This window comes from Rhamphochromis longiceps, linkage group LG11 (genome assembly GCF_057381845.1).
Source record: "Rhamphochromis longiceps isolate RC_006_pf linkage group LG11, R_longiceps_female_GT1.1, whole genome shotgun sequence".
Classification (NCBI taxonomy): Eukaryota; Metazoa; Chordata; class Actinopteri; order Cichliformes; family Cichlidae; genus Rhamphochromis; species Rhamphochromis longiceps.
In genome coordinates, this window is record NC_140567.1 from 22813878 (window position 1) to 22841690 (window position 27813).

Genomic DNA, 27813 nt, shown 5'->3' on the forward strand with positions numbered 1-27813 from the left:
TACTTCTCTCTGCACGTCACAGTGGGAGTGAGCCACAAAAGCATGCGACCCGCCCACAAGGAGACCGAAACGGCCAAATAGGGAACTAGGGGAATCGGGAATAGCTGAGAGGGGAGGGTCAGCACCGGTATGACAACTTCTGGCACAGTGACTTCTAGAAATGTTACATCCCGATTATCACACGATGTTCAGAGAGCCATGAAAAAGTAGTAAACAGAGGAATGTGATGGCCCCTTGCTGAGCAGCGGAAGGCAACACCTACTGACTGCTGTCCAGTCAGCACACTGCTCAATGAATTATTGAGCGAGCTTGAACTCCTGACCGAGCCTGTTTAAGAAGACTCTCTCCTAAGATTACAAAGCAATGGAAACCAAAAGACTGAGTTCAGTGATTTGAGGCATTTATTCTTATTATTATTGATGTTGTTGTTGAACTTTTCTCACCAAATTCGACATGTAACTGCAAACACAATTGTTAATATAATACGTCTGCCCTATGTTAACAAATCCCAGATACTGTAGAAACCCATCCAGCCACAACAGGTTGCTCTGCAAACATATCAAGGTGGAAGCAGGCTAATTAATCTTCTGCAATGCATACACACTGTTACTATGGTGATGGCCATATTCAGAATATACAAGTAATACCTGTGGCCTACAGCACACTGGCCCCACCCACCTGCCATTCAAAGCTTCTGTTTACAAAGGGCAGCCAATCAGAAGGGACGAAACTTAAAGCAAGGTATTGGCCTTAAAGGGGAGTACGTATAAAAAAATAACGAAGCAGATTATCTCAATTAAACGGACAAAAAATGCGGTAATATGGGGAAAAATAGGTACTCAGTAAGTAAAAATCTGCAATACTACAAGTTGCTATGTAAAAAGCAAAAATATAAGGCAGTAAGATTGCTCTAAAAGTAAAACAATCAAATAAAGCTAAAGAAAACAGAGTGTAATTAAAAGGAGAAAAGAAGCTGTTACAGTGAACATGTGTTACTTATTTATGTCAAAGCTACTTATTTAATGTGTTGCCATCGCCTGAATGTTTTAGTAATTGTGTTAATGTGTTTTTGACTCCATGCATGAATCTGAAGAATTGGTTTTACTGTTTTGATGTTTAATATCCTTTATAGTTATGCTTTTCGGTTGCCAGTCATATCCTTCACAGGCCGCATCCATGGCTTTCCCTTATTGTCTGTAAATGACATCAGCGTGCCAGGGACTGGGGGTGAAAATGAACGTATATGGCCAAATATAAACCCATTCCTGTGAGGTCAGCAAAGCACAGCTCATTCACGATATCACTCAACTGCAATACCAAGCTAAGCTTGTTTTCACTACCAGGTAAATGGCTGATTTACTTTAACTGAATTGTGAAATTGTTTATTCTTTGACAGCAAAGCATAACCACATGTCCTCACATAACAGTTAACAGTTCAGTTCAAAGCCTAAAAATGATTTACAGCATTTCAAAACAGAACACATGAAATATTAAAATGTTCCCTTTAATCCCTTTAATGTTGACTTTACATAAAACAGCACAATAAGCTGTCCTCCAGTCACAAAACAAATCAGTCGCGTCCAAAAGCTTGACAAAAAGGTTACTTCTTTATTTTCTTTATGTGTTTATTAATTTGTTGGTGCCAGGCAGATTTTTTCAGCAGTAATGTAAAACTCCAAAGCTTACAAAACATTTATTGTTCCTGCAGAATTCCTACTGTTGCACGACCTGGGCTGCAAATTTCTACAGGCCACCCCGAAGGCACAAAGGTGACAGAACAAATGAGTAACAGAGTGAGCGTTCCTCTGCTGGCATGTAGCTGATGCAGCAGCAGCTGATCCAGCTCACAGACCTCAAATTGGATAACGACTTTAGCGGCGTTTAGGAGCAAACAACAGCTCAGAGTGACACACAAAAGGATGAAGTTAAGTGAATTCGAACCAGGAGCAAAAACCAGGAGCACAAAAGCAGGAAAAGCCTAACCAGGCATTAGCGAAATTGTCTACATGACCTGCATTTTTAATAAGTAATCACTTCAGGGTAACCAGTCACTAACCAAGAATGTAACCTTTATATCAGAGTGGTTGCTTTCACTAATGGTTGATTTATCACTGGGAATGAAGTTCCTCCACAAACTAGAAGACCAGCACGTGTACACCTAATGCACACACCAAGCAACAATCCTAGTCCTGATTATGAGTTTACATCATGCCATTGGTCGCATGCAGACGCACTGATCCAGAGATCAGACAGCAGACTGTTATGAGAGTCTATGTTTTCATGCATGCACGCATTAGTGTTTTCAGATCCTCAAGAATCTGACAAGCCTGTCTGGACTAAAGTCTTTGTAGACGACTAAATGGAAATGTCTCATTGGCTACCTTAAAAGGGCTAACACAAGTGAGTCAGGAAGAGTGCTGCTCTGTGAACGTGTCCCTGCTGAAGCCCAAACATAACCAGATAACAGTTTCAACAAACGCTGTGACAGAAAAAAGGTAAATGCAAATATAACAAAAGACCATAAAACAACCTTCATTTTATACTTACTGGATGTACTTGGTGAGGGAGAAGGAAAATCACACTCAAATAAAATACAGTATTTATCTTTCACATACTTGATGTCAAATCTGGAACCACTCTGTGTTCATGTGTGTGTTTCTTAACTTAGATACTTCTAGCTTATTGGGATTTGTTCATCTCACTCCCGGTGAGCCAGTGTGCACGTCTGATATGGTTCAACAGAAATTCCACCAATACTGTAGGATTTTTTTTAACTTTATGCACTCATCCTTTAACTCTTTCCCACTTATAGACAACATTTGATAAACCTCTTTTGCACCTTGGTATATATCCATAAAGATGTGGTTTGCAGCTTTTTCCAAGGGTAGCTGCACAGGCACAGATCACACTCACTACTGATGCACATCCAGTTGTTTTGAAGGTTATTCCCAGTCGGCTTTCAAGGTGTAAAGAGTTAAAAATAAGTCGACATTTTACGCATTTCTTGAGTTGTACACATTGTTCTGGGGCATTAAAAAAATGAGTTTAAGCCAAAATTCAAATATAAAAGACTGCATTAAGTTTTTCCTAAATTGAGACTTTAAAATATTGATATCTAACCATGTGACCTGAACAAGAACACAACATTGTCTGACCTGCTATAACTGGGTTAAAAGTGCACTTCTGTGTAATGCAGAGAGGAGCTGACAAACTGATGAAAATAATAATGACGCTATAAGTGTGGTCACATACTTTAGATTATCAAAGTGAAGCTTACAGAAAACAATGGCTCATTTCCTGTCTTGAGGGCTGCGGTTACCACTGAGGATGCACAGGTCATGTCCTTACACACAGATAAAAAGGATGAGTCCCTCTGGAGTGACTCTTTTTTATTATGTTTACTTCTAGGGAGCAAAATCACGAGCTAATCATCTACTAAATTATAACAAGCAGAAATACGGGAGGTGGGTTTGAGCAGTTAGTTAGAAAAGTTGAATTTGGGCGCTGTTGTCAGTTTCCTTGTAAAAAAAGAAAACTTACATAACACGCTTTAGTGGAATCATGATATCAGAATCTGGACACAGCCCTCATTTAGCGTTGAACACAAGAAAAGTTATTTTTAAAGCACTGCATGATGACAGTCTTTGCTCCACTCCTTATCTTTTTTATTAATTGTGCACTGCAATTACAACAGAACAACTGAAAACATTAGTCACAGTGTGTGGGTAATTTCACTGCTTCTGTTTTTATTGTGTTTCTACATGTGAAACCCCTGAAGGCAGACAGAAATATTTTCACACCTTCGGCAGGGCAGTTTCTCAACAACAGGAGCCATACGTAACGACAAACACACCACGATTTCTAAAGCCAACACACCCAGCTCTTTGGCAAATCAGCTCTCAGGTTTAATGCTGTGTGCTGGAAAACAGGAATCATATGGAAACCCAATCCCACCCACGGAAAGTATGTTCTAGTCTAGCAAAACAGGTATTGTACAAACATTAAAGGTGTGACTTCATGCCAATAAGTTTGTTCCAAGAAAATATTTACAAGTTCAACTCCCAGTGAGAAGGAAAGGAAAGGCACATTTTACCTCTTTTGTAGATCAATCGCACAATAGCTCCATGGGAGGTAAAATAACTTTGTTAAAAAATCAGCAAGACTTAAAGTCTGTGTGTGCCGATGTGCCAAAAAGGATGTAAACACATAAATAACCCAGGGAGTTGGTGAAGTGTTCCCTCCAGGGTGCTGACTTTGATATCTTTTTTAAAAATGCAGCAAAAAAACCCCTAAAGTCATAAAATGTTGTGTCTTAAAGAGCAAAAGCCACAGATTTGTTCCCAGTATAGTGAGGAGAGTTTGCTGATTGTCTCCTTTCATTATTTCACTCATTTGCACTTCTGTAGAAGCTTCCTTGAACTTGTTTTCACGTTGACTCGGTACATTCCTGGAACGCTTCACCCAGTTGTGCTTCTGACACCAACAAACCATCCACCACTGGGCATCACTGGGAGATTCACGGTGCCGGCTCAAACACACTGGGCTATTTGTAGTAACATGCATTGCACGCCCTAATCCTATTTACACAGTTAGAGCTTCGACAAACAGATGTTTTTAATTCGTCTTAAGTCTGTCAGGGTGTTGCACAGGTTGGTTTCGGGATTTTCATGCTCTTTGCTGTGTGAATGTCCACTTTTAACAGTGTAATGTTTAATTATGATGATGATAATAATCGTGCAACTGTTTCTTTAAAAAAAATGATTCCAGTCACACAATAAACAAAGTTAGAGGCAGATTTGGCTTAGAGCGTTACGGTCATGTTTGTTCCAGAAATGTAAAAACATGATGATAACAGTGTACTGAGAGCGCGGGAGCCCAACGCACGGTTGATTTCTGCTCTTCTTCTGATGTCGCTTTGTGAAATGTCAGATTTAACTGAGAAAAGTGTCTTCCAGTTTAATGTTACTAAGTCTTGTTTGCTTGTTGCCTCATCCTTTGTTCTCTAACTGGCCTCATCAATGTGCCAGCATGTCAGTTTGTTCTGGGGTGTTGGAGAATGTATGAGCTGAGTCAGAAAGCTGAAATCTAACAGACAAGAAAGCAAAATATTCATCCAGATTTGACTGACCCCTGTAATCACATGGATGTGTGCCTGTGTTGATAAAATCTTTTATCAGCACAGCAGCTGTGGTTGATTCTGCTCTGCTTGATGGATATCACAGGCGTGATGAGCAGAAACAGTTATGCAACAGGAGACACCCGGAGTCAAAACAACACTCATTTGTGGCCTCTACAACAAGCAAAATGTGCAGTTTTAAAACAATTTATAGCTTGTTGTTCTATTCTGCCACAGAGCAGAACATCAGGGGTGTACTTTGGATCTCGCCCCATGACAGCTCAGACAGACTCCAGCCTCCTGACAACTCTGAACTGGATAAGTGGCAGAAGATGGATGCTGTTCTTTTTGTTATTGAATCTACAAAGTGCCAACCTAAAATCTGTGTAATTCTGCTGTCATTCTCTCAAGTGTTCATGCAGGATGTATAGGCTACTTCACTCACTTAAGGAAAGACGGGCATTTAAGGACTCAGTACACTTGAAACTGTGTGATGAAAAAAAAAAAGACAGCCACAGAAGACTTTTTACCATAAAGTCTTCTGTACTGTAAAAGTACAGCTATGTTAAAAACATTTATGAATGAAATGTAAGTCATGCCTCTGTGTTAGAGCCTTGGGGCAGGTAAACTGAAATAAACAGAAACTGTGTTATCAGAGTTATTAATTACACCTGTGGTTTTCTGTGCACACTGGCAACATGTCATTAAAAAAAAAAAACATTCCTCCAAAAGAGCTGGAAGCAGACTGGAATAAAACTGCTTAGAAATCATAGCCAGATCCAAATACGCACTTATCAAACAGTAATAGGAAACAGACTTCAGTGGAACTCACCTTTAATTCCTGAGAAGTTTGGTGCTGCTGCCAAAACAAACATGAGCAATCTTTGCGATATTGTATCTTTGGAAGTGATACTATACAGACAGCATTTATCAACTGCAGGTTTAGATTAGAAGTGACAAATGTTAGTTTGTAGATTTCTGTGTTATATGTGGCAGCTGAGGGTTAATGTCTAGGTGTCTGTGAAGGCTCTGTCATCCAGGTCATGGTAATGTAAGGAGCTTGGAAAGACAAGCGACTCGACGTCTTTAAGTTATTTTCAAGAAACGTAAAAATTCGTCCAGTTGCTTTTCTTTCCAAGCTCCTTAGGCTAATGTCTGCGGTTACAAATTCCTTCCTTGTATCAACAGTTTAGGCTGCTGCTGGTGTAATGGTGTGGGGGATATTTTTTGGAACACTTTGAGCGCTTGGTACCAACTGAGCATCATTTAGAGCGTATCTGAATATTGTTCTTCATCATGTACGTACTTTTATTTTTTATTTTTATTTTTTTTAAATTTTATTTTATTTTCACTTACTGAATATGGGACAGACTTGACTGGGGGAAAGAAGGGGAGAAAGAAAGAGGGAAAGAGAAACAGCTGAGAAGAGGGACGGGGGAGAAGGGCAAAAACCAAAAACCAACAGAATGAGCAGAAAAAGAAAAAAAAAAGAAGAAAAAAAGAAAAAAAATGCATATATCAATCACCTGGATCACCTGCTGAGAAAGAAAAAAGAAAACAAGCAGAAGAGAACAAGAGTAATAGAATAAACAACATCATAATGATATATGGGAATATGACAGTAAATACTAAATATTAAACATTATTGTGCAGCACATAAGATCAACAGAACACAGTGTGCTTTGAGGTAGGAGCCAAAAAGGGTGTAGTTTGTGGGTGTGATCACCCGTGTGTACACCTGTGAGCATGGACGCGTTTGTTTTTTGTTTTTTAAAAGGTTCCTTCATGTAATGATCTGCTAGAGGGTGTGGGGGGGCCACAGCCCTGTCTTCCAGGGCATGAAGCAGGTATGGTGGAGATCAAAACTCCAGACATCCAGAGGCCCCCAGAATACAAGAGACCAAGGAAGACCAACAGAGGGGCAGCCGCGCCACTGTCCCAGAAAGAGCTGAGGAGAGTCCCAGATGAGGGCTCACTCAGCAGCCGCGGAGCAGAAGCCAGGGGGAGTTGCAGTGACGCGCCCGTGAGCTCCGCCGGCAGCCAGCCGTGCCTGAGTGACCGAGCCCCAGGCCGAGAGGCCGGGGGCTCATACGTACTTTTATGACCACACTGTGCTCTTCTGATGGCTGCTTCCAGCAGGATAACGTATCATGTCACAAAACTCAAATCATTTCAAACTGTTTTCTTGAAGATGAGTTCACTGTATTCAAATAGCATCCACTGTCACCAGATCTCAATCCAAACCAACAGAGCGCCTTTGGGATGTGGTGGAACGGGAGAATCTCTTCATGGCTGTGCAGCAACACTATGATGCCATCATGACAATATGGACCCTGCTGTCTCAGTCAATGAGAGACACACAGAAAGAGAGGCAGGCTAGGGTACAAAATCCTATCAAGTAAAAACTTTCACTGTGAAGTAGGGCTGTTGTCCTCTTTAAATTAATAGATTTAATGTGGCTTAATTATTGCAATACAAAAAAACAAACAAACTTAATTACAGACAGCTTTAAATGTTTCCAGCCAACAATGACAGCGTACCAGCATCTTTTGATTCAACATGTTTATCTGCATTTAATAAATCATATTCATTACTATTTTCCAGTTTCTCTGAAAACAGTTTTACACTACGGAAAAAAGTGATTTTAACTTCAACTGATTTTTCAAAAATGTTTACAAAATTAAAAAAAAAAAAAAAAAAAAAAACATTTACAAAACTCATTGTCAAGTGAATTACAGATGATTCTTTAACAACTTCAAGGCATTATAATTACATACAAAGTAGATACAGCATAAGTTTAACTGGTTTGATATAAGGGAATGCACAGGAGCTGCGCAGCTTTAATCTTCTGACTAATTGAAAATTTTGGCCACTACTTTTGCTCTAAAAGTGAAAAGGCTTTTTCATTTCATATTCAGAACAGTTGTTAAGTGAAAAGACTGTTTCCTGTCAGGATGGACCACAAAACCAAAACACTGGAAATCCTGGAAAACCAGGAATCCTGTTCAGATGCAGAAAAGACTCACCAGGTAAGTCTAACCTGAACTTTCACACATTCTTCCCATTTCTCCCATCACACCACAAACAGAATTTATGTCTCTCCCTAAAACAATAAATATAAGATGGCAATTTTGTTACAATTGTACAATTCAGCTTCCCTGTGTATTATTTGACATTGAATTCTGTCATTGAATGTCTCAAATGTATCGGACATATTCCATAGCTAAAAATTTAAACCAAAACTAAATATTTTTGTTTTCAGTGAAAAAAAATCACTTTTTATTCAGAAACAACAAAATGCAATCCACATAAGGTTGTGTTAGTAATTTAACTTTCAGAAAATGTAAGATTTTTTTATGTGAGGTTGTTTGTATCTACAATTAATGCTCGCAGTGTCAACATTTGGTCCACGTTTGTTAGAAAATCTACGTCATTTCTTTGCATTGTGTAGAACAACAGCAGAGGAAAAAAGTCCAACATGTAAATAAGGAAATGATGAGGATTTCGCTCGAGGCAAGACGATCAGCTTTAAGTGCTTGACCAGAGGCTTCATCCCTGAAAAAGACATGATGAACTTGTACCAAAAACAAACAAAAAAAAGAAAATCATAACCTGCTTGTTTTTTGTTTTGTTTCAGATTGTATTTCTTCTCATGCAGTTAACATACAGACTTGGTTAGTGATACGTTTTTGTATGCTGGAGGCTTTTGACTAGTCCCCAGTGTCTGCTGGTGTACAATGTGCATCAAATGGAGGGATTTCAACTGTACCCTGGAGGACACCTGCATATATTGAATGCTGAAGGAAATTCCCTCAAATGTTGAGGATGTTTTGTTTCCTTCAATTCATACTGGTATGGAAAAAAAAAAAAAAAAAAAAAATGTCATTACCTCCCCAGGTTCCCCTGCCTCATTGTCTGTAGTGCCTTTTGGCCTTACTCCAAGCCTATAAACTGCACACTCTCCTCCATAGTCTTGGCAGAGTTTTATTTTCCCACCTTCGACCTGCTCTCAGAGCGTTGCTTTAACAGGAGCTGGTCTGAAGGTTGCTCTCTGTGAGGATGGAGGTGATGGTGGAGGAATCGTAAAGACTGTCGTCATCGTCTGAGCTGAGAGCTGATGAATCCAAAGCTGGGCGTATTGCTGCCTGAGTTTTCCTCCTGTGAGACATAATAATCACTATCAGTAACCACATTCACAAAATCAGATGCCGTCAGGTTTGATAAGGGAAAAAAAGACTGTCTACACAGCTACAGTCATGGCAGGAAGTTTACATACACTCATCAGGAATCCACACAGCCTTTAGGCATAGTGTAAAAATCTTTCAATACGGTTCAGGTCAGGGTTTTGGGAATGCCATTCCAGAAGCTTAATGTTTGTCTTTTTTATCCATTTCAAAAAACTATTTTGATTTATGTTTGGGATCATTGTCCTGTTAAAACAAACAACTGTGTCCAAGTTTAAACCATCTAGGTGTTTACATGCTTGACAGCTTGTACAGTGTTTTTACGTTGGAAAGCTTCACCTTTAATCATCCAAACATACCTCATGTCATTGTGGTTAAATAACAAAATCTTTGTGTCATCTGAGGTAAACCGTTTGGGTCTTCTTGGAAAACTGGTGACAGAGCTGAATAACTTGTGCTTACATTATGATTGGTTGAAATCATGACCTTGGAATCTGCAATTGTTTAGAAATGGCTCCAAGAGACCTAAATCCATAATTCTCATTCTTAGATTTTCACTGAGATCTGTCAAAAAATTATTTTTATGCCAGCAAAGAGAAACTATCAACTGTAGTTAACCACGATCACTAATGAGTGTTAATAGGCCTTGGCCTTACAAAATACCAAAGTCAATTTAAACCTAATTCTTGTTTTTTATTAGTCATTGAAGATGCTTGCTGTACAATCAATCCACCATTGAAGACAGAACAATTCAAAGAAATCTTTAAAAGCCCAAAATGTCCATGTCCATGATGAGTGTACATCAACATCTGAGCACGAGTCTGATCATCCTTAAAGTGGTTGGATACCCCGCCCTCTGCTGGTAAAACCAAAGAACTACATGCAATTCATTGGAACTCGTTAGAGGATGTTTGTAATTTAATTTCCCCTGTGGTATATGAGTAATGTACCATTTTAGTTTAATGAAATCGCCGATCCACATGTGGCTGATTGCTGGAATGTTTTACACACATCAGACTGTGTAATGCTGCACCTCAGGGAGGCTGTGTGAATCTTTACCATGTGTCTGTATCAATGTGTCACAGCTAAACAATGTGAGTTCACTGATTATTACATCATGTGAATGCAGTTTTTTTCATTCTGTGACGCAAGTAGGAGGAGATGGTGTCTCTCTCAATTAAACACACACACACACACACACACACACCTGTGATAATCTGGCTGCCAAGAAGAGCCTTGCATAATCGTTACCAGAAGCTCACATTGAGTAACAAATTGGAAGAGAAAAGAGGAATGGGACAGGAAAAGGAAGCGCTTACTTAAGCTCAGTCTCCAGTGCTGTGACTCTGGTCTGCAGAGCCTCTTTCAGCTCCATTTGTTCCTCCAGGTCTCTCTGAGCTTTTCTTCTCATTCCGTCTAACCTTTCCAGCTCTGTCTCTCCTTCATCCACCTGCCTCTTCAGAGCCTTCACTCTCAGAGCAAGCTGCAACACCAGTTGACATTTAAGCATGGTTTGCCAGTATGTGTTTCAACTTTTCCACTTTCTGTGAGTGGATTTCTGTATTTACATTCAGCACATGGTAAATATTTATACCTGGTCTCTCTGTTCAGTGTGTGTTTGTCTTTCCTCATCCAGTGTCATATTGAGGTCTTTTAGCTTCCTCTCCAAACGACGTTGTGTTGCCAACACAGTGTTCTTCTCTCTTGAAGTCAGAAAAAGAAAGCAAGACTTCTCAGCTACTGAGCAAAACCGCTTACCAACTCACTGCTGTTACATGTTACAACTAGAAACAGTGACTCAATCACTTGACAGAAAAACGAGCACGACCTAGAAAACCTACAAAACCAATTTAATGAAACGTTTAATTTACTAGATTTTAGGATTGTCCTGAACAACAACTCATGATCGTCATCAATTAATACCTGTGATGCCATCTGGAACAAAACAGTAGCATACTCTATTTGGACAAAAGCCACATGTCCTAATCGTTTAAATCAGATGTTCTCGGTCACAGGTGTAATTTCAAGCACCTAACCATACAGTCTGCCTTTACAAACATTTGTGAACAAATGAGTTGTTCAAATGAGCTCACTGAAACTGAGTGTGGTACTGTAATGGTCTGTGACATTTCATCATTTCTGCAAAGTGGAAGCATCTAGGAACCACAGGAATGAAGTGGCAGACTACATAAAATTATAGAGCAGGGTCGCTGAATGCTGAAGCACATTAAGCATAAACGTCAGTGCTCTGGTGGCTCACTAATAACAATGCATAATAATCACTTTTGTGAGTAAGAGGAATGTCAGACTCATTCTTTACATTTCTATACAAAAATCTACAAAAACATTCTCAAACACAGCAATAAATAAATAGTTTCACTATATAGATCAACATGAGTGCAGTAGTTGCTGTTTTCACTGCACCTCTCTTCGCTCCGCAGACGGTCTTCCAGCTCCTGGATTTTGCTTTCCAGCTGGGAGACTCCTACAGAGGAACGCGACTGACCCTCCATGTCAACCACACGACTCCTCAGCTCCTTCAGCTGCAAAGACAGACATGAGCAAATATGACGTTAAAAAGTATAGACATGTTGGATGCAAACCCAAAGGCTTTATTTGTAATTAAATCGATAATACATGAGAGTTAAACAATACTTTGGTTAACTTAGCAAACACAAATTTGGTGCATGTGCACATACATGTCTCTCCATTGCATTCTTGTCCAGCTCCAGGTCCTGCTTCGAGGATCTCTCCTGCATGAGCTCAGAGCGGAGCTGATCGATCTGGTCTCTGCTGCGAGCCACACGATCAGTCAGCATATCCACACTGCTTCTCTCCTCCTCCACCTCCACCTCCAAACGCTTTAGTTTGTCCTGATAGAAACAAGAAGAGATCAGTTTAATAAGCTGCTCAGAGGAGACACCGCTGGAAAAACCACACTAATAAATAAATCACACTACTTGTGTTTATTAAAATAATCAGCATTTATCATATTTTGATAGCTATGCTACCCTTGATTTATAAATGTAATAGATGTGCAGACTGTCACAGAGTCAGTGCATGCAGAGCACAAGTATTAAAAGCTGTGAGCACAGTATCCATGGGTTACACTCCCAAATGACTCATTCTCCCAAACCAGGAGAGGAGCAGATGAGCCGCTTACCTCCAGGATGCGAATCTCTCGGGTTTTCTCATTGTGGCTGTTTTTGCTGGCCTCCAGCTCTCCCTCCAGGTGGCGCAGCCTGTTGGCGAGCAGCTCTTTATCCAGCTGGTGGTTGTCTCTCTCCTCACATGCAAGAAGCAGCTCCTTCTTCTGCCGTGATATCTAGTTAGAGCGATCAGATTTTTTTTAGAAATGTCATGCATGTGCTAGAGGAAGTAGAATTAAACCCTTGATTATTATTCAGACAGGATATAGTGCCATAACAGTTTGGGTTGATTCCCTTTGAAATGAAGGATCATTTTACACCATGCAGGGCCTTAATCAGACAGTTTTTTTTCCTCGTTACCTGTCTATACATGAATACAATGAAAAAAAAGAAAAAAAGAAACTCAGTCAAAAGGTTAAAAACACAAGTCCTTAAACCACAGGCCCACACCTCTTCCTCCAGTTTCCGTTTATTCATCTGGCTTTTTTCCAGCTCAGAGTGAGCATCATTTTCGTGGCGCTGCACCTCCTGCACTTCCTTGCGTGCTCGCTCTTTCTGTTCTTCCAGTTGAACCCTGAGAGCCTGCGTTTCTTCTCTTAAGGATACGTTTAGAGAGTCATACTGACAGAAGGACGGAGGCAGGCAGGACAAAACAAAAACAGAATGAATTGTGCTGTGTATCCTCCAGTGAGCAGAGAGGACAAGATATAGACTTTTTTTCATTTGCACAGGTATAAAAATGATCCATCCTTCTTACGTCTTTGTTGAGTTTCTCTAGAGCTCTCTCCTGCTGTTGTTTAGTGTCCTCGAGCTGGCTGATGGTCTGTTTGAGGGCCTCCTTGTCCTTTTCTGTATCCTCCAAACGCTGGCTGAGTTCACGGTGCTCCTGGCTCAGCCTGGAGGCTTTCCTCTTAGCCTCATCGAGCTCAGATCTCAGGCCTCTAACCTCAGTGTGGAGTGCGAGCTCTGCCTCTGAGCTCTCTGTAGCATTGCTTTGCAGCTGAGCCTGAGGAAACCACAGAGGACATCCAAATAAGCCTTAATGTGAACAGTTTCCCAGGCATCACTAAGCTGGGTGGTGCTGTAAGGGATGCAACCTTACCTCTAATCTTGAGATTTTCTCTTTTAGACGAGCAGTCGCCTCCTCCTGCTCCTGCTGGGCATCATGGAGCGAGTTAATGTCCAGGTGAGCTCTGCTTAGCTGTGCCTTACTGGTGTCTAGTTCCTCTTCAGTCAATGAGAGCTTCTTTTTGAGCTGGGCAACTTCACCTTGGGCCTCATTAAGCTTCTGCTCTAGCTCTGAGATGGTTGCTGGGTCTGGCAGCTACAGGCAGGAAGACAAAAGATAAACCAGAGGATAAACCACAGTCATTTAAACAGATGCTTTTAATACCAAAACTACCACATTCAGAGAAATGTGTCGACCAAACTGGCTAGTTTTTATGATTAAAACAGGAGTTTAAATTATTTTTTTTTTTTGCTGGGAGATTAAACCTACCCGTTTATTTTTCTCTTGTGCTTTAGCAAAGTCCTCCTTGGCCTTCTGTAACTGGCCCTTCAACCTGTCAATCTCATACTTCAGTTCAGCCTCTTGGTTCTGGTGAGATTTTTTCAAAGAGATGACCTCCATGACCTTCTTGTCAAACTCCACCCTCATTTTCTCTACCTCAGACTTGCCCTTCTGCAAATCAGCTTTGCACTGCTGGAGCTCCTAAACAAAAATGTAACATCTTGTTAAACAGATCATTCAGCAAAGCCTCCGTGATCAGATGAAGTATAGCGTTTGTCTACTGCACCTGGCTGAGAGTCTGTGTGTGGCTGGGGTCTGGTGTCTGTTGTTTCTTGGAAGTCATTTTGTCTTGGAGTTCCTTTAATTCTTCCTCAAATTCCTCCTTCTCCAGACGGGTTTGCAGGAGTCTAAGAAATGTGCACGTGCATCTGATCTTAACCAATCAATCCATATATAATTGTTTTAAATAATGTTTTATTATCTGATCAAGAGCAGTTTGATTGTATTCGTTAATCATTCTGATGTATCAGAATTTGCTTTGGTGTTTTCATGGAGGTAAAAGATTATTTTTAAGTGACACAATAAATTGATTTCCAGCTACCACATAGCAGTCAAATAAATTCACAAGAAAAAAAAGTCTATATTATAGTTTTTGCTAAACACACACAAATAAGGCCATCCACACCACACTTCAGCATCTTAAAATGGACAGTTTATGCCAAAATCTAATTTACACATTTTTCCTCTGTAGTGCTTTTTTTTTTTAATAAATAAAGATTGTGCACGTGAAAAGTGAAAATATTTATTATGGATTGCATTTATATAGTGCTTTTCGAGACCCTCAAGCGCTTTACAATTCCACTATTCATTCACTTTCACATTCACACACTGGTGGAGGCAGCTACAGTTGTAGCCACAGCTGCCCTGGGGCAGACTGACAGAAGCGAGGCTGCCATATCGCGCCATCGGCCAACACCAGTAGGCGGTAGGTGAAGTGTCTTGCCCAAGGACACAACGACCGAGACTGTCCGAGCCGGGGCTCGAACTGGCAGCCTTCCGATTACAAGACGAACTGCCAACTCTTGAGCCACGATCGCCCCAGTTCTTAGATTAAACTGCTGACTGAGTTTAAAAAAAGTTTTATGGTTATGATTTCTCCATAGACATTAGCAAATAAAATAGATGGATATATACTCTATTTTACTAGGTACACCCGTTTAACTACTCATTAACACAAATATCCAGTCACATGGCTGCAACTCAATGCATTTAGGCTCACAGCTTTAGACATGGTCAAAACTGAAGGTGAAACAGCATCAGAATGGGGAAGAAAGATGATTTAAGTTACTTTGAATGTAGCATGGTTATTCGTGCCTAATGGACTGGTCTGAGTATTTCACAAACTGCTGATCTATTAGGATTTTCCGTACTCTGTGTCTCTATGGTTTACAGAGAATGGTCTAAAAAAGACAAAATATCCAGTGAGCGGCTGTTCTCTGGGGAAAATGCCCTGCTGATGCCAGCGGTTAGAGGAGAATAGCCAGAATTCCTTAGGTTGGTGGGAAGGGGGCAGTAACTCAGATAATCTCGTATTACAACTGAGATGAGCCTCTAACACACAAAATATTGATCCTTAAAGTAGACGGGCTATTGTATAAAGAAGACCACACCTGGCGCCTCTGCTGCCAGCGAAGAACAGAAAACTGAAGCTAAAATTCACACTGGCTCACTAAAAATGGACAACAGAAGAGGATGCCTGGTCTGAGAAGTGTCGATTTCTGCTGTGACATTCAAATGTTGGGGTCCAACACGAAAAGCATGGATCCAGCTTGCCTTGTATCAAAGGCTTAGGTTGCTGGTGTAATAGTGTGGCCTCCACTGCTACAAGAACTCAATTCAACAGAGCACCTTTGGAATGTGGAGAACAGGAGATTCACATCACGGATGGACAGCTGACAAATCTGCAGCAACTGTGCGATGCTATCATGTCGACATGGACCAAAATGTCTGAGGAATGTTTCAGCGCTTTGATCAATCTGTGCTACAAAGGATTCAAAAGTGCTAATTTGTTATTAGCAAGGTGTATCTAATGGACATGGACAAAAGATGTAAATTTGATTTTGGAGTTAACTGTCCGTTTAAAGCTTTATGCTTAGACACTGTTTTACAGTAACTCAGCCCACTATATCAACACAACGAAGAACAGGAAAATAGAATTTTTTAAGGTTCAAATTGTGACTAGACAACTAGACACATTAAAAGTAGAACTAGAACAAATATGATCCATATTTGATTGTTGGTTTTAGACACAAACACTTTGATTTGGCTAAAAATAAAATCATGAAATACGTTTATTGAGAGCGAATGGCCTTGACACTATAGACAGTTGTTAGCACAGTTCAGCACATCTACAGCTCAGTAAAGCTAAACAAACACTGTTTAGTTTGCGACTCTCACTGTGTTTCAGGGTGGCTGGGTGTCTCTCTGACAGAGAGGGTAAGAAACATTTACCAGGTAGAATGAGAGAGAAAGAATGGAAACACATTAGTAAAGAGAGTGCAAAGGAAAACATGACAAGATGATGACAAAAATCCATGTCCACGTGAACACTGGAAATGTCAAAGTCAGGTCAGCAATGATGACTAAACACTGCGAATGATACGACTGTTACATCAGAATGTATTAAGACTCACTCTTGTTTAGTTGTTCGAAGTTCGTCTCTGGTCGAATGAAACTGCTCCATCCAGTGGCTGCTCTCATCTCGACAGTCCTCCAGCTGCTGCTGCAGGGAGCGAACTGACACATTTACACGCAGGCGCTCTGCTTCAATCCCTGCATGAGACTTAAGTAGGAGACAGAAAAACTGATCACCTGTTGTGTCATTTCTCTTTCGTAGTGTGTGTTAAATCACTCTTTTTGCATTTGAATGGCTTTTCCTTTCAAATATTCAAGTAAAACTCAACAAATGCTGCACTTTCACAAACACACAGAAAAGCTTTCATCTCAGTCCTTGGAAAGGCTATCGAAATTAAATCATTTTCTGTTGTATGAACCATTTTCAGTATTAAAATCCTTCAACTTGTTTTAGAAATATAAAGAAGCAGCAGTATGGCTTCATACTGAGAAAGAGCTCTACAGATGTGATGTTTGCTTTCAAAGTGTTGGTGAAGAAGTATAGAGAAGGTCAGAAGGAGCTGTGTCTTATGGATCGAGAGCGAGCATATGATAGTAGCAAAGAGTCAGGAGTAGCAGAGAAGCATGTGAGGCTTGTGCAGGACATGTATGAGGACAGCGAGACAGTGGTGAACGGCTGGAGTGACAGATGGGTTTACATCAGGGATCAGCATTGAGCCCATTCTTGTTTGCGATGTGGACAGGTTAACAGATGAGGTCAGCCAGAAATCACTGTGGACTGTGATGTTTGCAGTCGACACTGATCTGTAGTAAGAGTAGCGAGCAGGTGGAGGTATGCTCTGGAGAGAAGAGGAATGAAGGCTCGCGGAATCAAGACAAAGTACATGTGTGTGAATGAGAAAGAGGCAGGTATAACAGCGAATATGCGAGGAGTAAATATAGTGAAGGCAGACGAGTTTAAATACCTGGGGTCAAAGCAGCAGACAGTGCACAAGAGAGGAAAAAGAGTGCTGGAAAGGTGGAGCGGATAGCAGTAAGAGTGAAAGGAAAAGGTTACAAGATAGTGAGATCTGTTTTAATGTATGGTTTGGAGACGATGGCACTGACATTGAGATTTTCATTAGGAGTGACCAGAATGGACAAAATTAGAAACGAGTACATTAATGGAAGCGCTCGGGTCAAGCAGACAAAGAGAGGCTACGCTGAGATGGTTTGCATATGTGCAGAGGAGGAATATAGTGGTACAAAGGATGCTGAAGATGGAGCTACCAGGCAGGAGGAGGAAGGAGAAGACCACAGAAAAGGTTCGTGGATGTAGTGAAGGAGGACACGCGGAAGGTTGGTGTGATAGAAAAGGAGGCAGATGATCTAATGTGGTGACCCCTAAACCAAGCAGCTGAAAGAATGAGACAACCTCCTTGCTGCTGTTTCTTAAGAATTACAGGCTGTTTGACCAATTTCAGTTTTTTAACTTATTTTTCTTCTTTATTTTTAACATGGCTGTACATATAAAATGTTTTGTACCTACATAACTTTTATTCTTTATCCCGCTGCATTAGCGTGGCAGGATAATGATGACAGAATAGAATTTCCTGGATCAATAAAGTATTTATCCATCTTTCTACATGCCAACTGTAAGTGATGCTCAGTTTGCTACTGTGAGTGCACACCTGAGACACCTGCTCCATGCTGCTACGGAGCTTGTCCATATCCGCACTGTACTGCTCTCGCAGCGCCTCAATTTCTTTGTCATGTGATGCCACCTCTTCCTTCAGAGCGCCCTTCAAAGCTGTAAGCTCCCTCTCTCTCTGTCGCAGTGTCTCCTCCAGCTTCTTTTTTAGTTGCAAAACTTCCATCAGCTGCGCCTGACAAGAAACCAGATCCTGCACATGCAAGGGAAATACAGCATTAACCTGATAACTCTGACCACTCGCTCATAAAAATGTCTTAAATGAACATCAACTTCCTGTTTCAGAGTAAAGGATTTTTCAAACGAGTGTAAAAAATAGAAGCTACACAGCAGTTTATTTAAAAAGTGGGGTGAGATAAACGATCCCGGTGCATCAGTGTTTGTGTGTGTGTGTGAGAGGCCAAATGTCTGAGATACCGTCTTGTTGCTGCTCTCTCTTCTCAGCTCATCTTGAAACTCAGCCATCTGGTCCTCCATATCTCTGACCCGCTTCTCAGCGTTTTCTCGATCCATACGCAAATGAGTCAGCCTTCAAGGAAATGAGAATAAAAACACGCCTGTGAGGGATTCTTTGAATATAACCGGCACATTTGTTTTGTGAATAAGCTACAGTAGCTGCTTGTGTCATCCAACTGTCTAGCATGTAGCAGTACCATGCCCTTTGCTGCTTTCCCTTGTAAATGTGTTTGCGTGTGTGCATGCCATTATGGTCTTACTCCGATTGTGTTTCGTTTAATTCATTTTTCTTCCGGTCCAGCATCTCCTGGAGTTGCAGATTTTCATCCAGACAACTCTCCAGCTCTGCTTTCAGAGCAGGATCAGAATTGCTAACAGAGGCCTACACACAGACAGACATGATGAATAAATGAGGGCAGTGAAACATAACACCGTCTGCTCTGCTGGCATAAACAATGGGCTTTTAGGAAATGTTGAAGCAGGGTTGCATTTGTGCACCAATCAATATGTGTAAGAGATTTAAGTTATAAAGAGCTATTAGAGATTAAGACCTGCCCAGCTTCCTTAAGACAACATATAATGGGTAATTATTTAGATTAGTGTGTGTGTGTGTGTGTGTGTGTGTGTGTGTGTGTGTGTGTGTGCGCTGCTGACCCGACCAGAGAGCTTAAGGGATTAATCTGAGGATTAATCTGAAGCACACTCCAAGCTAAGGAACCCCCCAGTCCTCCTGGTAAGATTTGTTAAAAAGGCACAAAAACTCAGAGGACAGTTTCTGAGTCGATTTGGTTGGTGGAGTAGCTGCTCTCATTCCAAGAAGAGTGGCTTGAGTGTTTATGTGAAGCACTAGATGTGATCCGTGTAATCAGACACGAGTTACTCTGGTAGGGTACTCTGAATGTTAACACCTTCTTGAGGCTGATTTGAGAAAAACTAGTCAGGTCCCACAAGACACCGAAACTACAGGAACCGTCTTAAAATCTAGTGCACAGTTTCCACTGAAACTGAAGATAATGTGACTACAGATATGGTTCAAAGTTCACATTATGGCTCAATTTGTCCTACTCATTATTATTATCATAATGTGTCACTTTAACACTGCTGAAGTTTTAGTTTAGTGTAAATTTACTTACTCAGTGCCAGTTTACTGAAACAGTCAGCTCAAGGTATTTATATAGAACTGCAAAGGATCGTTGGGACCACCCCAACAATCAGATGATAAAGCACGTAGCAACGTTTGGGAGAAAGAACTCCCTTTTAACACAAAGAAAACTCGACCGATTGGAGGGTGAGGGGACCAAAAAGAGAGCAAAGAGGAGCACAGTGACACCAAAAAACAGTAAATAGGACAAAATACAAACTACAAGAAAGACACGAAAGTATAGATATCAATATCTCTGTCTTACTTCTTTTTCTATGCTCCACTTACCTTCCTTTCTTCCAGCAGTGCAGTTTGTAGTGCAACCACCTTTTCCTCAAGCTTTCTTTTCTCACTCATCCACTCCTCCCTCATGCTTTGTTTGGGCTGTCAACATAGTGGACATAGATGAAAACGGTCTCTTCAGTGGACAGCAAAAGAAAAACTTATAGAATTTGACACTTTCAAAACAAGCAAACCTTAAGGTGCTGAATGTTCTGGAAGATGAGCTTTACTTTGTGCCTCACGATGACATCGGTTTCACTACTCCTGTGAAAATGAGAAACTGGTCAAATGACGAATTTACAAACACGTAACTATTTGCTTTTCTACCATTTTATTTAATTAGCTGAATGCGAGCAGAGCTAATAACATGAAAGCACGTACCCTTGTCTCAGGATGTTGTATATGGTCTTCATGGCCTGCTCCTCCTCACTGCTCAGCTCTGCACTCTGACCCTGGTCCAGCAAAAGGTCAGGGGTCACCTTAAGATATAGATCAGAAAACTACTCTTGCAATAGTGCACGGTTTACGGTGGTCAAAGCTCACTGAAAATCTACTTTATTGTGCAACCACAAATAAAACCAATTCTTACTTGTGCCTCAGTCAGATTTGGTCGTTGTGGCTCCAGTGAGGCCCACTGATTCGCTGGCTGTCCAGGAATTTTGGTGACATTGCCCTGGCTGCGCCTCAAGCTGCTGTGAGTTGGCGATGGGGGTGAGGTGTAGGGATTGGCGGTGGTGAGAGGAGATGTAGCTCCTGGACGTTGCTGGGCAGGGGGCAGTCCTCTCTGCTGGCCTCCAGCATTAGCACTATCAAACCTGTTTATTAGCTTGTTGACAGACGTCTGTCTCTTGTTAGAGTGTAGCTCGTTTGGCTGAGGAGGGGGCTCGGGACTGTCCCTCACTGACCTGTTAAGCCCTGCCTGATAAGAACCGTGCCAGATATTTCTTTCAGTGCCCCTCTCTCTATCACTGACATGCCACCCCTGCTCTCTATCTCCCCTTACTCCAATTCCTCCATCCAGATTCCCATAACTACCAGACTTTCCATCTCCTGGTGGTCTAGATAACTGATACTCCTCGTTACTCGGCCCTCCATCCCTGTCGAGAAGCGACCCATGAGACTGAGCCCGGCGTAGTAGCCCTCCCTGCTCTCCTCCTCCTATGTAACCTCCCTCTGTTCCTGGCTCTGCCTTCCCTCTGTTCCGAGGAAGGCTATTATAGCCAGAGGAGTACTCGGTCTTGAGCTGAACCCCATACGAATCTCCTTTTTGTCCATCCTTCAGAACCACATATGGTTGGCCAGCAATTCCCTGCACTCTGACTGCTACACCATATTTAGATGTGGTCTGAGTCTTGGTCTTGGGCTGGGGTGCAGGCTGCCCTCCACCATTCTGATAGTCATTGATGAAGCGGATCTGGACACCATAGTCCACCGGGGTCGTCTGACCTGAAGATGGTGTGGTCATACTGGCAATAGTAGAATAAGAAGAAGTTAGATATATTTTTGTAATTTAAAAAAAAAAAAAATTCTGGCTTGAGACTAACAGTACTGTGCCAAGTATTAAGCGCGCCCTCATTTCTTTATATTTTTCTTCCAGTGAGCCAGACATTCTTGTGTTTTCTTAACATGGCCTTGAACAATAGCGCTCCAGGCTTGCTGAAGGTCTTTCAAATTTTGTCTTTGAGCACCAACTACTTTTTCACTCAAGTCCTTGACATTTTCTTTTCTTTTGCCAAGCAGCAGCCCCCCCCCAAAAAACAATCATGGGCAGCTGAACAGTATCTGAAATTCATGTCCTTAAGAAAGGAAGAAATGTGTCAGCAAAGACTTGATACAGAACATAAAAGATGCATCTGACCCCTTCAGTTGATCCATCTACTGCTTTCCAAAGCCTCGTCAGACTGATGAGGCTTCATGCAATACCATCTAGAATTACTCTGACTGGCAGCAGCTTTATTTTTCAGCTTGAAACACACTGCCAATGTAGTAAAAGCATACCTGGATGGAAAACCCCCCCCACATTGGAACACTATTGGTTATGGATTGACCTCCCAGAGCCTAGACCTCAACATTATTGAAGCAATGTGGAATCATCTTAACAGAGAAAAGAACAAAAGAGCTTTGAATGTCTGTTAAGAAGCCTGGAGAACTATTCTTAAAGACTACTTCAAGACATTGCAAAAAAGCTCACCTAAGAGAGTTAAAGCTATGAATGAAGATGTTCATGATTTTCAACATGTAAACTCTGTTTCTGATATTTTGATTTCTATATGCTGTATTTCCATTAATGTTTTACCTGTAATATTAAATGTCTGCACCAAATTTTCTTCAATCAAATCACATTTTAGGTAAAACCCCCTCATGACACACAGATCTTTTGTTTCATTTGATTTTTTTGGCTCAGTTTTTTTTTTGCCAGTTTCTCTCTTGTATGTTTTTATATTTCATCTATATGATTTAAAAGTGCAGGTACAACAATATATACCTTATATGAATGTTTTAGATTTTTTTTAAAAAAGGGAAATGATCAAAGATACTTCTACTTTGCTTTCAATGAGGACATTGACTTTTGGACCACCAATAATGGACAACCTGCTTTGTTACAACCACCCTCTAGATAAAATTCTGTGACTCTACCAAAGTATGACTACATAACAATGTTGCACATCAAGCTTTTATTCTGATAAGATGGTTACTTCTATCAGCTGTATTACTGTATTGAAGCAGGGAGGGAAAAACTTAGAGGAATTTGTGCATGTGTCAGATTTTTCCCAGAATAGAAAGATTTAGCTGAGGTATGTGTGTGCAAGTGTTTCCACACCTCAAATAGAAAATGAGTAATACTGAAAAATATATGGTGAGAGCCACACCTCAAACATCAGCTGATAATAACTTTGAATAAATAGCAGTCTTTGATGTCATTAAGATACTGTGACTCATCGTTCATCCACCTGACCTGCACACATGAGATTATTTTTCACTGTAAACTGTAAGGCCATTTTTTAGTGTCAAAAAAAAAATCTCATGGTTCTATAACAAGACTGATTGTTTATTAAAAACAGATCTTCATATAGTTATTTGCTGTTTGTCAAGTATAATATTAGTGTCAGCTTTAAAATTCCTCAAATTGTGAAAACAAATGTATAGACAGTAGACTTTAATTAACAGGTAATTCTGAAAAGTAAAAAATAAGAGACACAGACTTCCTTTTAAAATACGTGTTCTGAGATTTATAGGCGCTTTCTAGCTCTTTACTGCTTATGTGGACTTTAACCTCAGTGCGCTCCATTAGTCATTAACCTGAGAGCACACACCCACATATCACTTTCCCCTGTGAGGACCAACTAAGCCTTCTGAAGCTCTTCGAAGTTTCCAAATCTAATTCCCTCAACTGAACTTTGACACCTTGAACACAGACAGCTACTACAGCAACTAGTCAAGTGTCACTACTGCTTTCATTAACTATATCTGAAATTTCTCAATTCATCTTTTTCTTGACTGCCTAATCCTAACTTTTTACACTTCCTGAATACACAAAATGAGGATTTCTAAAATAATGTTTCCATTCATTGCACTTGTTTAAGCTTAGTCACTGCCAGCCTTTTTCATCACTACTGATAATAACTTGTTTTAGGTCACCCAGTAAACCCCATCCCCCAGGACAGCACAATAGTATGGTTCATTCAACTCTCTCCCAAACTATTACAAAACTACCCCCCACCTCTGCGCTCTGCACCTTCCATTTCCTGTCTGCAGCCTTTGGAGGTGACAGACAGAAAGTGGGCTGGGAAACAGAGAGGGAGGGTGAAGTGAGAGAGAAAGAGAGAGAGAAACACTCCACTTTTCTCTTCTTATCAGTGCTGAGTGTGATAAAATCCAAAGTCAAGCTGTTCCTCCGAAACAACCCTCCCTCTCCTCCAGTCCTTACAAAGGACTGGCTACAAAAGTAGCCATCGAATAGATAACTATTTCCACAGACACATACTTCCATAAATTATTGCAACACTTTTTAAAAATTTCTATACTAACTTTTTAATCTGTATGACAAGACAAACCAGCCAAGCTCCTCTGAGATAGAAGTGAGACAAGCAGGAGTGGTAACTATGAAAAGGGGTTTTATATATGAAACAGTTTCGGAGCAAGATAAGAAGGTAATGACTGGCCCAGCAATGAATGGAGTGACGTCACTGAGAATGACCTTCGAAAGTATCTGTGTGCAGCTGGTCGATTTTTTTCACCCTTTGGGAACCACAGAAGAAGCGCCGTGTGTCACAACAAGTTTGTGAAGCTGAGCATAAAGTTTTCAGCCCACTCTTGTAAACCAAGGTCAACCAAAAGTGTGGTCCACTGACGACTGCAGCACAGACACGCAAGATAGTGCACTAACTAGTAATCTTTGATTTAATGGGACATACTCATCTAAACTGGTGTGACCCGTAAAGCAACAAGTAAGCCAAACTGATGTAAAGAAACCAAACTGTAAAGCAGAAACATGTCTGTCTGAGAATATCTGTTTATTTGTCACAGAGGAGGAAGGCACTTCCAGCTCCGACAGCGGGACGAGGTTGAAGGAGAACTCATCCCATTGTCCAGCTGATGTGGGGCGGAAAATGAGGGCAGCAATTCTGGAATGCTATAACTACCCCTGCTGCTCCTGCCCCTTTCTCTTCTGTCACACTGTCCATCTGATTAAAAGAAGTCATTTTCAATACTTAAATTTTGCTTTTAGGCTTCACTCCAAAGTTTTTTTTCTCCACAGCACTCTAAATAAACATGCTTTCTATACTGAGAGTAGGATGGCAAACAAGCTCTCCTTTGATCTTAAACTCGTGATGTGAAACTAACATGTCACACCTAAGGTGATTGTTTCAGGTCTGTAAAACACAGAAATTATTATTTTTTTAAATACAGAAAGCAATCCATTACCCAATAAGCGACTAAACAGTGTTCACTCTGGAGATCCAGAATCTTAACTATCAGTATTGCAACTTTAATAACAGACCAGCTTTGCTTGCACAGCTATATCTGGAGCTTTTGTAATTTCATGAGAGTCGTGCTACCCTGCAGCTATGCAGACGAGCCTGCGGCCTCAAACTCAATTCTCAAAAAGTAAATTGAATTGAAGCTGCTTTCATTTTAAGACCTAAGGTGGAAAGGAAAAGAAAAAAAGAATTAGGACATCAGAATGGGTGAGGAGAAAAATTAAACAACGGCAACGTGTGAAATCACATGCCTCTGCTGACTCAGAATCCACATGGCTAATGTGATAGCATCATCTCTAGACTGGCCCAAAAAGGACACAGCTGGAGATGGCAGACAAGGGTGATGGCAACATGTGCCAAAAACATATCCTTAGGGTGTAAAAACAACCCTTCATGTCAAAACGTAAGCACTACAAATACGTAAGCACGTGCTATGCTTTTAAGTAAAGCCAGTCTTCTCTCGTTCTCGTACGAGAACAGCTTTGCATGAGTCACAGTTCAAAACAAACCTTGTTTATCCTATACTGGTCTTTGGTTTCACTCCTCAATTAATAAACACCTGAAACAATTCATTTAGCTGCTCTCCCTTTAAACTTTCTTTTTATTGGCTACCAAAAGCAAACAGAAGGTTTGAAGAGCAAGTGGGCGGAGCTTCTGTCCTCATAAAGCCACAAAACTGGACTTGGCAGAAAAAGTTTTTCTAATTACACATCTTAAGCAGAAAAATAATAATGCGCTTTACTACTTCCGTAAAAAATAAAAATAAAATAAAAAAAATAAAGCAATAATTAAGATTTTTGCTTCCAAAACAGAATTTTGATTAAAGAACTTTTAAAGAACAGAAACATAAAAATGATTTTGGTTACCGATACTGTCAATTTAGGGCAGATGTGCCATAAACCCTACAATGCACGGGGGTCTAATAAATTTGGTAAGCATTGTATAAACGTCTTAAGAATGAAAATGTAAACGTCTGTGTGCTGAATGAGGTTGAAAGCGATGGAAAACAGCCAGACACTAAACAAGGAAGAATCAAAACACCACATCTGAAAATATTTGCCTTTAAAAAAACCCAAACAAAACAAATCAATTCAAACTGTCATCAACTCATTGCTAGTTGGACTATTTGAGAGCTAGTTTACAGCATGCTATAAAGCTGGCATATGGATGCTGTAAAAACACATTTAATCCTCCTTTTCTTCCAAGTGAATCATAAAGTTTTACAGGACTGTCCTGCAAATCACAAATGTGATCATGTAAGCAACAGAGATACAAGTGCTGTACTCTCTCTTCTGCTTTTAAAGGACAGTCAGGTACTCAGTCCTCAGAGTATACTCCCTCTCCATTACATTCTTGACATAACACCAAGCCCTCATCCTCTTTCACCCTCAAACAAACACCCATTTATTCCTCTTCTCAGGCCAAAGGAGTTCATTGGCATAACAATGTACAAAAAAATGACACAAAAGTAGGAGCACATAAATACACCCCTCCTTTTTCCAAATTCCTGACACTGGTCTCTCTGTCCTTTACACATACAGGGCGGAAAGTGTGTCAGTGTGGGAGACTCACTTTATGGCGTTTTATCTGCACACTTGAGTGTATCAGCTGCTTGTACGTGTAACACGGCACAGGTCTTTATCTGTTAGTCCAATGTGAGGCATTCCCACCACATTACGAGTTCTGAAACTGTACCCGAAGCTTTGCAGGCTCAATGCTATAATTAGTGAAATTCATGACCCAATCCATGAGCCTTTCCCCACCTCAAAACTATAATCTGCTATTCCTTCTTGCCCGTGTCATCAGTTTCACATGAGCTGTGAAGAGAACAAAAGCAGGTGTACTCTAAATGCATGTTTATCCATTGTTTACCCGGGTTCAATCCTTTAATGGTTTCCCTACAGTTGCATTTATCCCTTTGAGCTATGTGCTAAAAACCTTCCTCCTGTACCGTTGTTCCAGTGACAGATCGCCTGGTCCCACAGGTGTACACAGAAACACCTGGCTCATTTCTAAACAACTTAATGGTTTTAAAAGTTAAACCTCTGACATTAAGCCTACCTTCGCTATTCTTACATTTGTCTTAAAGAGACGTATTATTCTGTTTTATTTGTCATTTGGTTCCCCTCATTAACGGGCAAATCCAAAAGTTATCTTGGAGTAACGTTAGCTGGTAGCGCTGTTTCTCTCGAACCATCGTTAGCTGCTCAGCTACACTGGCTCACAGTGACACACTACCAAATAAACTATTAGATAACTGCCATAAATCAAAAATAAGTGCCGTTTGGCAGCACCAGAAACCCACAAAGCGTCAAAGTAACTGTCTGAGGAGCGGCGCCTGTCTGGTTTAGCTGTCTGGCTATGAGAAGTCCCAAACCCAGCGTGAACTTACCTCTTTTTTCTGAACTTAATCTTCTGCTCCTCTCGTATCCTGTCGCCTCCTGTATGCCGATAATAATTCAGATATATTGACTGACATCCATTAAAGCCCACACGGAAACCTGAACAGAAATACCTAACTCCTACGGAAATTATCACAGCAATAAGTTCATTATGCTGCTGCTGGGAATGCAACCTGTTACCTTTTTGTCAGGGATGTAAACGTTCCGCCCAGCCCCGCCAAGCACGGCGCTGCGATTGGACCGTTTCGCTGGCTTGGGCGGGGCTAT

The 27813-nt window shown here is 40.8% G+C and overlaps 1 protein-coding gene across 2 annotated transcripts; it reads right to left on the reverse strand.

The window, feature by feature from the left end:
* Positions 1 to 7552: 7552 nt before the first annotated feature.
* On the reverse strand, positions 7553 to 27726 carry cgna (cingulin a). Of its 2 annotated transcripts, none has more exons than XM_085422986.1 (20): positions 27537 to 27726; positions 20752 to 21628; positions 20544 to 20614; positions 20357 to 20426; positions 20169 to 20264; positions 19000 to 19121; positions 18701 to 18812; positions 18264 to 18476; positions 16653 to 16801; positions 14246 to 14366; positions 13948 to 14160; positions 13552 to 13773; positions 13207 to 13455; positions 12900 to 13070; positions 12464 to 12625; positions 12000 to 12173; positions 11725 to 11843; positions 10895 to 11003; positions 10620 to 10783; positions 7553 to 9274 (listed from the first exon to the last, which is right to left on the reverse strand). In XM_085422986.1, exons 2-20 carry the CDS (start codon positions 21625 to 21627, stop codon positions 9139 to 9141), a joined length of 3549 nt encoding a protein of 1182 aa, XP_085279112.1. In that variant the 5' UTR covers position 21628; positions 27537 to 27726; the 3' UTR covers positions 7553 to 9138. The 2 variants fall into 2 exon arrangements, with proteins under 2 accessions (XP_085279112.1, XP_085279111.1); XM_085422985.1 differs by having other exon boundaries at positions 20544 to 20641.
* Between the last annotated feature and the right edge of the window lie 87 nt (positions 27727 to 27813).